General features: G+C 43.1%; 1 protein-coding gene across 5 annotated transcripts in view; it reads left to right on the forward strand.

Moving 5' to 3' along the window:
• The window catches only part of ITPRID2 (ITPR interacting domain containing 2), an 82,243-nt gene that overhangs the window by 12,365 nt on the left and 56,685 nt on the right, over positions 1-13,193 (forward strand). For all 5 annotated transcript variants that reach the window (XM_084815247.1, XM_084815252.1, XM_084815236.1 and 2 more), the window contains 2 exons: positions 11,603-11,652; positions 12,597-12,653. In XM_084815247.1, coding sequence (XP_084671373.1) covers positions 11,603-11,652; positions 12,597-12,653 — 107 coding nt within the window. The remainder of the gene's footprint in view (positions 1-11,602; positions 11,653-12,596; positions 12,654-13,193) is intronic.

The following is a 13,193-nucleotide window of genomic DNA, read 5'->3' on the forward strand; positions in this document are numbered from 1 at the left end:
TTAAAGCCTCCTTTCTACTGTACCGTTTTTAAAAAGGCCCTTCACGACACACACATTACCAGAGCCCCTGCCTCGTCGAAAGCTGAAGCTGATCGCTCTTCCGAGTGCTGCTTGCAGGAGCTATATTCAGAAAGGAGAAGCTGGGCTGAGGAAACTCTTTCAGATCTGGAACCTTCCCTACGCAGATCAACGTAGTGGAGGCGGGTGGCTCCGATGTCTCTGGGGTGGTGAATCCACTCTGGGTTTCAGTCAGAACTCTAAAGGAGCTGTCCACACAACTGACATTGGAGCCCCCACTGGATTAACCCCTGTGAACTGTGTGTTTAACTTTATGCTTTATTTGAATTTCTAGACCAGGGGTCAGAAACAGGGCCCCCTCAGGTGCTTTGGACCCCAACTCTGGTAATCCCCATTCTGTATGACCCATAGTCAGGAATTATGGGATTAGTAGTCCAAACTATCTGGCAGACACCAAGTTGCCTCCACCTGTTGTAGACTATTTATCTCCCTCCTGCCCCACCTCAACATTTCCTCCCATTAGTCACAAAGCACCTTACAACATTTTAAAATGTTAAGCCAAAATAGCACATGGAGGACCAGCTTGAGTTGCTGAGAGATGGCTGGGCTGACTAGCCAGGAGGATGCGGGCAAAGAGGAGTCTGGAAGAGCAGAGATGGAAGCAACAGATGGAGTGTGGACAGAACATAGCAGCCTGAACACACAGACCCCTCACGCTACCTGGCTGTGTGGAAAGTGGATTCCAATGTAGCTTATGATGGAAGAGCAGTGGAGGAATAATGTTAGCAGCTCCTCATCTGGAAGCACAGTGTCTTGCGGCCCGGAGTTTAGGCATCCTATCCCTGTTGATGTGCTTTAGCAGGCATAGGTGTGTCTAACTTGGCATTGGACTGGGTTGCAAGTTTGTTCTACAGTTCTGCCAGCTATTTGTGTAGTTGATAACACCCTTTCCTATAATAATGAATGAGTCTACTTCCCCTTCTGTTCACAGTAGGCGTTACATTTTTTATATGGAACAGATTTCACATATATTGACAAACACAGTTTTTCCAGAGAGATTCAAGCCAAAGGGTGGCAATTTGGAGGCATCTTGGCTTTCTTAAAAGTAGGTCTCACTCTGTCCCTTTTTTAACAGGGTTACTTACTGTGCATGTTTAAATCCACGGTTTTCAGAGTGTGTGACCTCTCCTTTCCCTAGAGAGGTAGGCAGTAATCAGGCAAGAGGATCTGTCCTAGTTGGGCACAGTTGTGCTTTCTTTAACTGTGGAGACTAGTAGGAACAGACCCATTTTTCATGGGTGTTTTCTTTGCATTTGGTTCTAAAGCAAAGCAATAGGTCATGAGTTTCTTGAAGTTTTTTCTTTTTCTTTTTTACCTATTCAATTTGCTTTAATGGTAATAACATTAAGCATCTATGTGGTTCTTTCAAGTGTTCGAAGTGCTAATCTTGTTGAACTGCTTAACAACCCTGTAAGGTGGGTTACTTAAGGCCATCTAGTGAGTAAATGGCAGAACAAGATTTGCTCTGGAGACTTCCTGCTTCACAGCTGGGTTTCCTAGAGTACAAACCTATGAATCCTTAAGACAGAAAACTCCTGCAACGTCCAGCATTGGCTGGGGAATGCTAGGAGTTGTAGGACTTTTTCTGTTTAAACGTGCATAGGATTGCGCCCATAGGTTGCTTATTCCTGAAGGATAAGGCTATCAGTGCCTACTAGTCATGATGGCTATATGCTGTCTCCTGTATTGGAGGCAGTCTGCCTCTCAATACCCGTTGATCAGAAACATGAGTGGAAGGATGCTTTTGCACTCATATCCTCCTTGTGGGCTTCCTAGGAGCATTTGGTTGGCCACTGTGGGAACAGACTACTGCACCAAATAGGCCTTTGATCTGATTCAGTATGGCTGCTCTTATGTTCTTAATCTTGTACACACTTACCTGGAAATAAGCCCTATCGAACTCAGTAGTGCTTGCTTCCATGTAGACATGTACAGGATTGCGTGATCGGGTTTGGATAATGTTGGATTTCGCCCTTTGTTTTTGTTCTAGGAGTAGGGGACCTGCATTTGACCTATGAAACCAAAGGAATCTCATAGCCATATGTGTTAGCCTACCAGGTGCGTGAAAGGACTTTCTGCTGCTTGCCTGCCTTAAAAAGTGGGGATTGCAGGGTTCCTGTCAAACACCTGGAAGGCTACAACACACATCTGGTGGTGGGCAGCATTTGGTTTTGGTTTGGTGAGTCACACACAGCTTCTTCCTTTTAATAGCTATATGACTGGCAGAAGATCAGCATGTTTGCTTTTCTCACCATAATCACCATACAGATGCCCAGATGGAAAAAAGTACAGCCTGTTGCAGTTTTGCCTATCATACAACTATTAAAGGAACAAGAACCATGCCATGGGAGGGGATGCTTACAGTCCCCCTCCTTAAACAGTTTTTGAACGTTTATTTTGCGTTTCCTTGTGAACGGCTTTGAAAAACCACTAGTCTAAATCTTTTCCTCTGGCACATGTTGTTGATAATGACTGGAAAAGAACTTTGAACATATATCCTAACTTTCAGGAACTTGTTCTAAAAACCATTAATCAAGCTGTCATGGTTCCACTTATGACCTGGACCGCCTGAGCAACCTCTTAAGGATCTCTTGCCTCCTTAAGAATCTCACCTCCCTTCTATTATCCCTTCCCAGTACTGTGGGGTTTAGGCTGTAGACATGGGGTGTCTGACATTCTAGATACAGGGTTTAACCACAACAGTGTACTAGTAAATTAAAACAAGAAAATCACAGCTAAAGGTATTTATACAATAGGGCTGAGTGGTACAAAAGATATTAAAAGAAAATTAAAATTGCAAAACACAAGTTCCTCTACCCTAGCTGTCCTTAGACTTTTCTAGGCTGCTTCATCCTGCTCACTCTTCAGACTGTGCACTTTAGGCTCTGGCTGGTCTTTCTGATTTTTACTGACTCTTTCCCCCAAAACCGAAAGTACTGCTTCAGACCTGAACAAATGAAACTTACCAGGGAAATTGAAACAGAAACTTAACCGGAGAAATGAAACTGCTCTTCTCAGGAATACCCCTTCCCAACAAAAAACTCCAGGCCTCTAAGCCTGACCATTTTTCCCTTTGCTTCTGTAGGCCACAAACCTTCACACAGTCATAAGAGCAAAGCAAGTCAAAAATACCTCCTTGTAGTAGTAATAATTTTATTTAGCTATAAGTGATAACAAAAACAGAAGGAACATTCAGAGCTGAGCAACAAATTTAGCTTTAAATTTCCTGCCAACCTGTTAAATAATGGAACACATAAGGCAACATAATTTTTATGATCAAACAATAGAAAACATGAATTTACTAGGTGTAACCAAATTCCTTCTCAGATAAATAGTTTTTTTCACATAGATCCTTATAAAGAGGACATTGGGTAAATGAACAATATCCTCAGAAACCGTTTTACAGAACACACAAGAATGCTGTTCCAATGGTAATTTCTTTGTTTCTAAGGGGATTTCTACACCAGCTTTCAGCTTCCGTTTTAAATGCAGGATCACAACTGATTCCCTTTACACCTGCTTCCTTCTCTGTAAATGGCCATTCCCATAGCGTGAAGAGGCATTACACATGCTCCAGGTTCAGCGATACTTGCTCCTGGGTTCCTGCCCTTTCCCTTCCCTTCCCTTGCACGTTACTGGTGGATGGGGACTGACATGCGGACAGTGCCCCCACCGATCTCCCTGGGTTCTGCTTCCCTCTTCCATGCTTTTGGCCAGTCCCCGCCACTTAGCCCCTCTGCTGCTGCTCCGCTCTGCCGTTCTGCTGCTCTGCTGTTGTGCCACTCTGTTTTGAACAGGCAGGCTGAAAATGGCGAGGAGCCAAAATGGCACAGGAGCAGGAAGGCTGAACCCCCATCAGACCTTCGACATCATGACCACGCCCCCAGCAACCACACTTGGCACTTCATTCACGCTAGGGGAGAAATACACGGCGAGGACATGGTGCTCCATTTGTGCATATCTGGAAAAATACCGCATTTTTTTTCCGTTTGAGGAAAACATGGGATAGGTGGGAGGAAATAGTGGAATAATGACTGGACAATGATGACATCATGTAATGGACCCACACAATTCGGTGAGTGAGCAACCATGAATGCACAATAAACTTGAGGTGTAGAGATCCCCTAAGAAAGCAAAGGGCATAACATTACCTGGAGCTAAAATAATAAGATCCAAATAAGTGGCTTTCTGATGATCTGGCTTGATGCATAGATACAATCCAGCAAATCTAGAAGAGTGGATGATTAGCATATCAAAGTCATTTGCAAACACAAAAAGCCTTAGCAGAGATTTGGGCATCAACAATCAAGACCTCTAACAGGTATCTAATGCAGTTACTCTCCTCTGAGAATTTAAGGGAGAGCCATAAACCTTGCATACCAAACCTGAAGATGTTACTTACCTGTAAGTAAGATCATCATAGGAGTGGAACCGTAGCACTCACACTTTTCTATAAGAATTCTAGGGAATTGGTGCTGGTAAATGGTGGTTTGTGTATTGCCATTGCACATTTCTACTGTGTTGTTGTGACTAATGTTCAATTAACATTTTAGTATATTCTTCAGAGTTAGGTGTGCTTAAGCCCACTGACATTAGTGGTCCCAGGGACATGGTCTGAAGGTGCATGATGCAGCCACCTTGCTGAAGCTAAGCAAGTCTGGGTCTGGTCAGTGCTTGGAGGGGAGACCGCTTGGGAACTGCATGTAGTCACCTTGAGTTCCACAATGGAAGAAAGGTGGGATATAAATGTCATAAATAAGTAACTTTGTATAGGGCTGAGCTGCGGTTGGGGCAGCTAAATCTAGGTAATCCTGTGTTTGCGGGGTCAGAGTACGATCCTTTGAATTTTAGCATACTTAAACCCTATTGATTGCCATGGAATTTAAAGTACGTCCAAGGTTGCAATCGTGTGCATCTGTATCTATTAGCTATGTCTTCCCCCCTCCCTCATTTTTATTCTAGATTAGGTGCAGGGATCAGGACCCTGTACCTACTCTAGAGTAAAAAAGAAAACTACATAGTTGCTAGATATATAACATCTGTTTTGGCTCTGATCAGCCAAAGGATTGTGCTGCAATCTAGTTGAATCCTCAGTTTTAAGTTACAACCATGCCAAAAGATGATGGGAAAACCTGATTGGCTTGATTCACTTGTTCTTGTGTGTTGCTTTAAAGAAAATGTGCAGAACTGCTGGAAGGGAATGTCTTCTTGTTAAAAGAAACAATATGACGGCAGGAATCTAACAAAAATAATCAACATTTGTATTTTTCACTTTACACAGTCCTCTTTTTTAAAATGTAAGTTTGGTTTTGCATTTGGTGTATATATGGTGGCCAGATGCAAAAAGAGCACAGGGCTCCTGCACATTGAGTAGCTGTGTAGAAGAGCGAATTCCAGCGGGCGTAGCTTGCTATGCAGGCTACAGCTCTTGAAATTCCCTCTCCTCCATAGCCATGAAAGCTGCAGGAGCCCTGTTCTCTTCTGCATCTGGCCACCCTGAATGCAGGGTTCTTGTTCAAACAGCTATCTGTGAACTGGATGGAAGCCAGTGACTGTGTAATTAGGAGATCTCATTCATTTGGGCCATTCTATTGCAAATGCACCATCAACAGTGCTTAATCTGGAAAGAGGAACTGCTGTTTTTCTGTGTGGATATGTGAGAATTTTGCCCCATATTGCCTCTTTGAATCTGAATGCATATTGCATTTCCTTGTAGTGATATCAGGGCTGTGCAGAAGTTCCTCTTCTGTTCTTGTTTTCTAAAATTGTATAGCTATTGTAGAAAACAAGCAGTTCCGCTTAAACAGAATGATTATCTTTCCTGAAGGTAACTTGGAAAAGGTTGGTTGTTTTAGAAGGAACCTCTTTTCTGGAAAGTTGTGCAAAAACATAACCACTGAAATATAGTGGGCAGCATTTAAGCAGTGGGGGAGGAGTGATCCCTTTGAACCCTGCACGGACTTTTAAGCAAACATAAAAAGAGCATTCAGATGCTTGTTCACCTTACAGCGCAAGTCCTATGCCTGTCTAAAGAAAAAATCAGCCAGAACCAAAGAGGTGATGGTAGATGACATTCAGAGGTGGTTGCCAGTTTTGTTTTACTGGACCCGCTCCTGTATCTGCTTCATACAGAAACATAAATGAGGAAATCTTTAAGCCGAAGCCTAGGCTGACTTTTATTGTCTGAACTCAAGAGCTTTGGAGGGAAGACATTCATTGCCATGGCAGGGGAGGGGCAAAGAAGCGTATTTTAATTGGAAAGTACACAGGAAATATGTAGGGCTTTCAGGAAATGGGGAGTTTGTAAAATGCCTGTGAGAGAACAGATTTGATTTCTTAATTGTAGTCTCATAGCCAAGTTGCGGGTTTTGGAATGTGCAGCTCTGGTGCGTTTCGAAGCACTGTTGGAGGGCGGGAGGAAGGGCTCATCTATTTGATGACTGCATTGTTTATCGCCCCCATGACATAAACAAATACACAGAGGCACACCCGCCTCTAGAGCTTTCTAAAGTATGAAAAGTGTTTATGTAGGCAGCCTTCATCAAGCTGGCCCCCTCCAGATGTTTTGGACTACAGTTTCCAGGGTTCCTGACCATTTGCCATGCTGGCTGGGGCTGATGGGAGTTGAAGTCCAAAACATCTGAAGGGCACCAGGTTGGGGAAGGCCCAGGCAACCTTCTATATAAGGTTGCAGCCCTAAACATACTTAACTACGGGTAAATCCAATTGGACAGTGTGAGTTTTACTTCTTAGTAAACACACATAGGACTATTCTGATGCCATAAGACTGTTTGGATTTTCTTTGCTAACATTGAGTGCCATTTTTGGTAGAGGTGGGGTACAAATCAAATACATTTAAAAAAAATGGCTATCCCTCTAAAAATGATTGCTAATAAAACATTTTTTTAAAAAATATGCATATTGAAGGAGCATAATTGTATTTAACTCAGTGGTAGAATGCATGCTCTGCTTGCAAAAGGTTCGATCCCTGACATCTCCAGGTACAGCTGAGAGTGTTTCCACTGCCAGTCAGTGTAGTTGCCGTTGAGCTAGATGGAGCAATGGTCTTACTCCAGAAAGTAGGCAGCTTTCTATGCTTCTAAGTCGACTCCGCGGTGGAGCCTGTCAGTATGCTTTAGAGCACTTGGTCGTAGGTTTTGGCCTAATCCTCTTTAAGGGGCTAGCGCCTTTTTATGCTTGTATGTAAGCCAGAAATGTTCAGCTATTCCTGGCATGGAAGTGCAGCAGTGATCAGAGAAGTGCCTGTTTATCTTTGCCTGCCTTTTAGCTGTTCAGTCCTACTCGGTTTAAGTATCTAGCTGCGCTCTCACCTGTGACAACTACAGATTGCCTCTTGGTAATTTACCAAGGAAAGAAGGGTTTTTTTGTTAATTGAATGGGCATGGATGGATGTTCTCTCTGTCTTCCTTTCTCAGACTGTTGATATGCCACAAATGACTTGTATGCATTAAACTGGGGGCTAGTAACTTTTGTGGGCTTGTTTGTAAGGCTGTGAAGTATGGCAAAGACAGATGGGAAGCTAAGAGGTGCTTTCCTGGCTGGATTAGTTACTGGGCTGATAAAGGAGCGAGACTGGGTTTTTCTTGTGTCACAGCCTTGGTTGGTTCGCTTGTTTTCACACGCCACTTCAGACAAAGCAGTAATTGGTAAAGCTATTCTAATATGCAAAAGACTGTTGTTCTTTAACCTCTGGTGCCCTGACAGCAATACCAAGTGGTATATAACTGCTATTCCCATATTATATTTGGGAAACTGGTATTTGCAGACAGCATCTTTCCCAAGCCCTATAGATATGGTACAATGAAATATTCAGTACCAACATGAAAGTTCATGGCTATCCTGTTAGGGCCTGTTCATAAGATTACTGGGTTTACAGCGGTGAGTGCAACAACAGTTGTGTCAGCGCAGTATTGCAAAAAAGATGTTGGTGCTGCAGATAAATGTGGCACAGGGGATGTTGAACACGGTGATGCTCAAGTCTTTCTGGCCCCATGCCTTAGCTTTTTAGTTGTAAAATTAAAGCACAGCTACAATAGCCTCCATTCCACCACCATCTATTACACTTGCTTAACTCACTGCGAAGGAAGGTCCCCCTCACCTCCCCGTGTCTGTAGAATGAGTTGTTTCAATAAATGCAAGATAACCCAGGCCTCCTTCCCAGATTCAGGTTTCCTGTTTAGCGGTATAATTTACTCCCAAATAGGCTCAGCTGACTCAAAGGCCTTGCTCCTGTAAAATAACTTATTTCCAAACATTCCAGTTGTTCTTCAGTTCAGTCCCCAAGGGCTTTCTGCGCAGATAAATAGCCTGTGTTCGCTCTCTCTCTCTCTCTCTCTCTCTCTCTCACACACACACACACACACACTCCCTTTCTGTCCCCTACTCCCACCCCCTACCACCCTGGCTCAGGCTTTCATTGTAGTGGGATAAATTACAGTGATTCCTGTAGGTAGAAAATGCAAACAGAGAGGCTGTTTGACAGGGCTGTTTTACTGTTAGCTGTTAATAGACTATAGAGGTGAAAGGCTTAGCTCTTGAGAGAGAGTGCCAGCGTTGCTGTTCGCTTACCATTTTGCTACCAGCCAGCGCGTGTATCACTGGCAACAGATCCTAGGAAGGATCTGGAAACACAGCGAGACATTCTGAAGTGTCTAAGGAAGCAGAAGAGAAGAATGTTAAAAGAGCCATTAAAAGCCCATGGTATAAACAAATAGTGCTGTAGTTTAAACCCGAGCTTTAGAAAGGTCACTGCTTGAAAACATTTAACAAAAAAGCCTTTCTCTTCCTCTGAACTGTCTCCGCATCAACACAAAGATGTTCCAAGATGCCATCAGATACAGATTTTCAGACCTTTTGGCATCTCTTCCCCTACTTCAGGTTTCCCCAGCCTAGTGCCGTCCAGGTGTCTTGGACTGCAATTCCCAACATTCCTCCTGCCCATTGGCCATGCTGGATGGTGATGATGGGAATTGAAGTCTGAAACATCTGGAGGGTGCCAGGTTGGGGAAGGCTGCCCTCGTTGAACTGCCTTGCTGCTTTTTGTTGGCTGCCCGCTTTCAGAAGGGGTGCTTAAAGCACCTGCTGCTGAAGATTTGTGGTCAGTCTCCCCTCAAAACAGGGGGTGGGCAACTTCTGGCCCTCCAGATGTTTTGGCCTACAACTCCCATCAGCCCCGGCTAGCATGACCAATGGCCAGGAAGCTGGGAGTTAAACTCATCGGACTTGCCGTAGTGCTTCCAGGTGGGGCTGCATGATTTTGGTACCCAAAGAAATAGCTCAGAAAAGATCCTTACAATGGTAAATGATTGAGATGAAGTATTTTATTTTGATTATAGCCTGTTCTGCCCCAAGTGCTTTGGCGTGTGTTGTGCAACCATCATGTACAAGATGTGTTTTTGTCCTTGAAGGGCAGAGTTCCCAACTTTTCCACCAGCTATGCCTTTAACAGCAGCTTGGTATGTAAATATTAGTAGGTGGTCCTGTTTACCCCTGTATTGTGAAAAGCCTTGCTTTCTGATTTGTGCATATCAGCACACCTAGGTGCTGTTAAAGGGACAAGAGCAGGCCAGGCTATGTGTGTCTTTTTCCTCCTGGTCAGTTAACAACATGAGTCAAGGACTAGAGCTGTCCACCTGAAAGTTCTGCCTGCCCCTTTAAAAGCTCCAGGGCAGTGAGCTGTTGCACGTACTTCCCTCCCTCATCTACTCTATTTCACAAAAGTGAAGTCTACATGCCACTGTGTGTGCGAGTGTGTGTGTGTGTATGCATCCTCTTCTGTTCACAGTAGGCGTTACATTTTTTATATGGAACAGATTTCACATATATTGACAAACACAGTTTTTCCAGAGAGATTCAAGCCAAAGGGTGGCAATTTGGAGGCATCTTGGCTTCCTTAAAAGTAAGTCTCAGTCTGTCCCCTTTTTAAGAGGGTCACTTACCGTACATGTTTAAATCCACAGTTTTCAGAGTGTGTGACCTCTCCTTTCCCTAGAGAAATAGGCAGTTATCAGGCAAGAGGATCTGTCCCAGTTGGGCATAGTTGGGCTTTCTTTAACTGTGGAGACTGATAGGAACAGACCCATTTTTCATGGGTATTTTCTTTGCTTTTGGTCCTAAAGCAATAGTTCATGAGTTTCTTGAAGATTTTTTTTTCTTTATTCCATTTGCTTTAATGGTAATAACATTAAGCATCTATATGGTTATTTCAAGAGTTCAAAGTTCTCGGTATAATCTTGTTGAAGTCCTTACAACAACCCTGTAAGGTCAGTCACGATTGGCTTACCTAAGGCCATCTAGTGAGTAAATAACAGAACAAGATTTGCACTGGGGACTTCCTGGTTCACAGCCGAGTGCAATCCTATGCATGCTTAGACAGGAAAAAGTCCTGCAACTCCCAGCATTCCCCAGCCAACACTGCTGCGTGGGGGATGCTGGAAATTGTAGGACTTCTTTTTCTGTCTAAACATGGATAGGATTGTGCCCTTAGAGAGGGAGGGCTCGTGGAAAAGTAGAGTGTGAGGTCTAGTGCAGTTCTGGGCAACTTGTTGCCTTCCACTTGTTTTGGCCTACAACTCCCATCAGCCCTAGCCAACATAGTAGTGAGGGATCATGGCAGTTGTAGGCCAGAACATCTGGAGAGCCATAGGTTACGGGCTGTATGCTGTCTTACTGTTCTGGAGTTTCTTAAAAATTCCAGGCATAATCTCTGGATAGAGACTGGCAACTCTATGAGAGTCTGGCTCATGATTGGACAGTACAGTCCTATGCATGTTTACTCAGAAGCAAGGCTCACTGAGATCAGTGGGACTCATACTCTAGTAAATTGATTAAGAATTGCTCTCTAAATTGGCTTGAATAAGAATACAAAGAAAAGACAGAATTCAAGTGAGTGTTTCTAAAACTATAAGAGATTTAATTCTTGTACCCAAACTGCAACACTCCGCACCTGTTCACGCGTGCACCCCCCCCCCACACACACACACACACAATGTGTACATTTAATTCCTTTTGGAATCTAAAATATGCTCATTGTGCCCACGCTTACAGAATTGGGTATAGATAAATGGATGAGAAATGTTTTAAAACATACAGTGAATTTCAGTTAAGTACATTACCGTCGGGCACTTTACCTGCCAGTTGCTAGTAATGCTGATATTAAAGTATAGCTTGTTTTTCGTTTGAAAGACTAATTCATCACATTAACATTGTGTACTTAAGGCTACATGTGCGGTCTTTTGCATGCTTACTTGGGAATAAAGTCCCGCAGAGCTTACTTCCTGCTTAGGATCAGGCTGTTAAGTTTACAGCTGTACCACTTTCGCAACTGTGCTGTTTAGAGGCTTGGTTTTCTCAAAGGTTACTTTGCAAGCTGTTTTGTGTGTGCATGCATGCTTTCAGGAAGAGGAGGTGGCGGATGTGAACGAAGTGCTGCTTTAAGGAAGGACGTGAAGAAGCAACTTTTTAAAGACAGTCATGCATGTTTTAATCTCTTCTGTGGTTTCAGAACACCACTGGGAGCCTCCCTGGATGAGCAGAACAACCCAACTTTAAAAGGTAAGGATCTGCTTTCTTTTTGGTTGTTGTGTTGTGCCTGTTCAGAAAGTACAAAAATAATAATTCAAAACACAGTTTTGAGTTGACTGCATTTGGAAGTTGCTGAGATAGCCTTGTTCCTTTGCGGTATTTCTGACAGGAGAGGTGGGAAGGGAGTAATGTGGGACTTTAACAGTTAAGGAATGCTTAATCATTTTTCCCCTAGTGATAGGGTAGACTGTGTGTGTGTGTGTGTGTGTGTGTGTGTGTGTGCTTGGAGGGGAGGGGGGAGAAAGTTAGTTGATAAGTACGATACTGAGAAGTAGGTCAACCTTGTGGTACAATCTTTCTTGGCTTGCTCTGACTGAGCTTGCCACACCTGAAAAGTTACCACCTGCACAAACCAGAATGCAAAAGTTCAAAGTACAACAAGAATCTGCAGGTAGTGACAGGGCATATAAGAAACCTTTGCAGTAGCTGGAGCTCCCTTCTTTCAGTACAGAGGGAAGAAAGGGGATGTTTGTTCCAGGCCGTTTCTTAGGCTTGAAACTCCCTGGTAAGATACCTGAGGAATAGTTTAAGATGCAATCTTTGCATTACAGTAAATGCGGTGTGGCAGCACCAAAGGTATGTGGCACACACTGGCTAATCTTAAATGGCTTTTTTAGCTTGAAAGGAGAGTTCTTTTTCTTTCATGTTCCTTTCTTTGTTTTATAAGACTTTTTATCTGTGTTCAGAATGACAATATCTGTCAGTTTGAACACAGTTTGAAGCCTTCTGTGGTGCATTGCAGAGCACTTGACTGGTTCCTAAACCTCACTACTAACTTAAAAAAGAGCATTTTTAATATGATAAAGGGTTTTTTTTAATTGTATTTGGTGCTTTGGTTTTAAGTTGATAATTCAGATTACTGGAAAGCAACCATGATGCTAGAAGGTGATTTTGCCAAATTGACATTTTTTTAGGCATGCTGGTGAGAAATGGAGGAAGTTTTGAAGATGACTTATCTCTGGGAGCTGAAGGTGGGTATGACATTAAACACATGATTGTTGCTTTTTTTCAAATCAGAATCCATATATGTGTTAATCCAGAACAGTGTGTCTATATTTTAGTGTAGCCATATGGACTACATTGTTTAGCAAATGGGAGAAAGGGAGGACAAGGAAAGAGGGAGACCCTTGGAAAATATGCAACAAAAAGAAAAAAAAGTCTTTCAATAAAATGTACTAACTTGGCATAGCCACAGGCCAGTTTCAGAGCTCAAAATGAGATGTGTATATTCAGTACGGCATAATGTTTCAATGAAGCATTAAAATGTTGAAACTATTGCAGCATTTCCCTCCCCTCCCTCTTTTTCCTCTTTTTTTTTTTAACTTCTCTTTTTTTTTAACTGGAGATAGCAAGGATTGAGCCTGGGGCCTTCTAGATCCAAAACATGTGCTCTGTACCACTGAGCTATGGTACCCCTTGTGGTGATGAACAATGCTTCAGTAGACAAGGGGTGCTGCAAAACTTGCTTAAGCAAATTACCTGCACTTGTTTACATCTGTGGGATGAGAAAT

Source organism: Heloderma suspectum, chromosome 1 (genome assembly GCF_057233095.1).
Source record: "Heloderma suspectum isolate Gila_16-S chromosome 1, 16-S_ref, whole genome shotgun sequence".
Classification (NCBI taxonomy): domain Eukaryota; kingdom Metazoa; phylum Chordata; class Lepidosauria; order Squamata; family Helodermatidae; genus Heloderma; species Heloderma suspectum.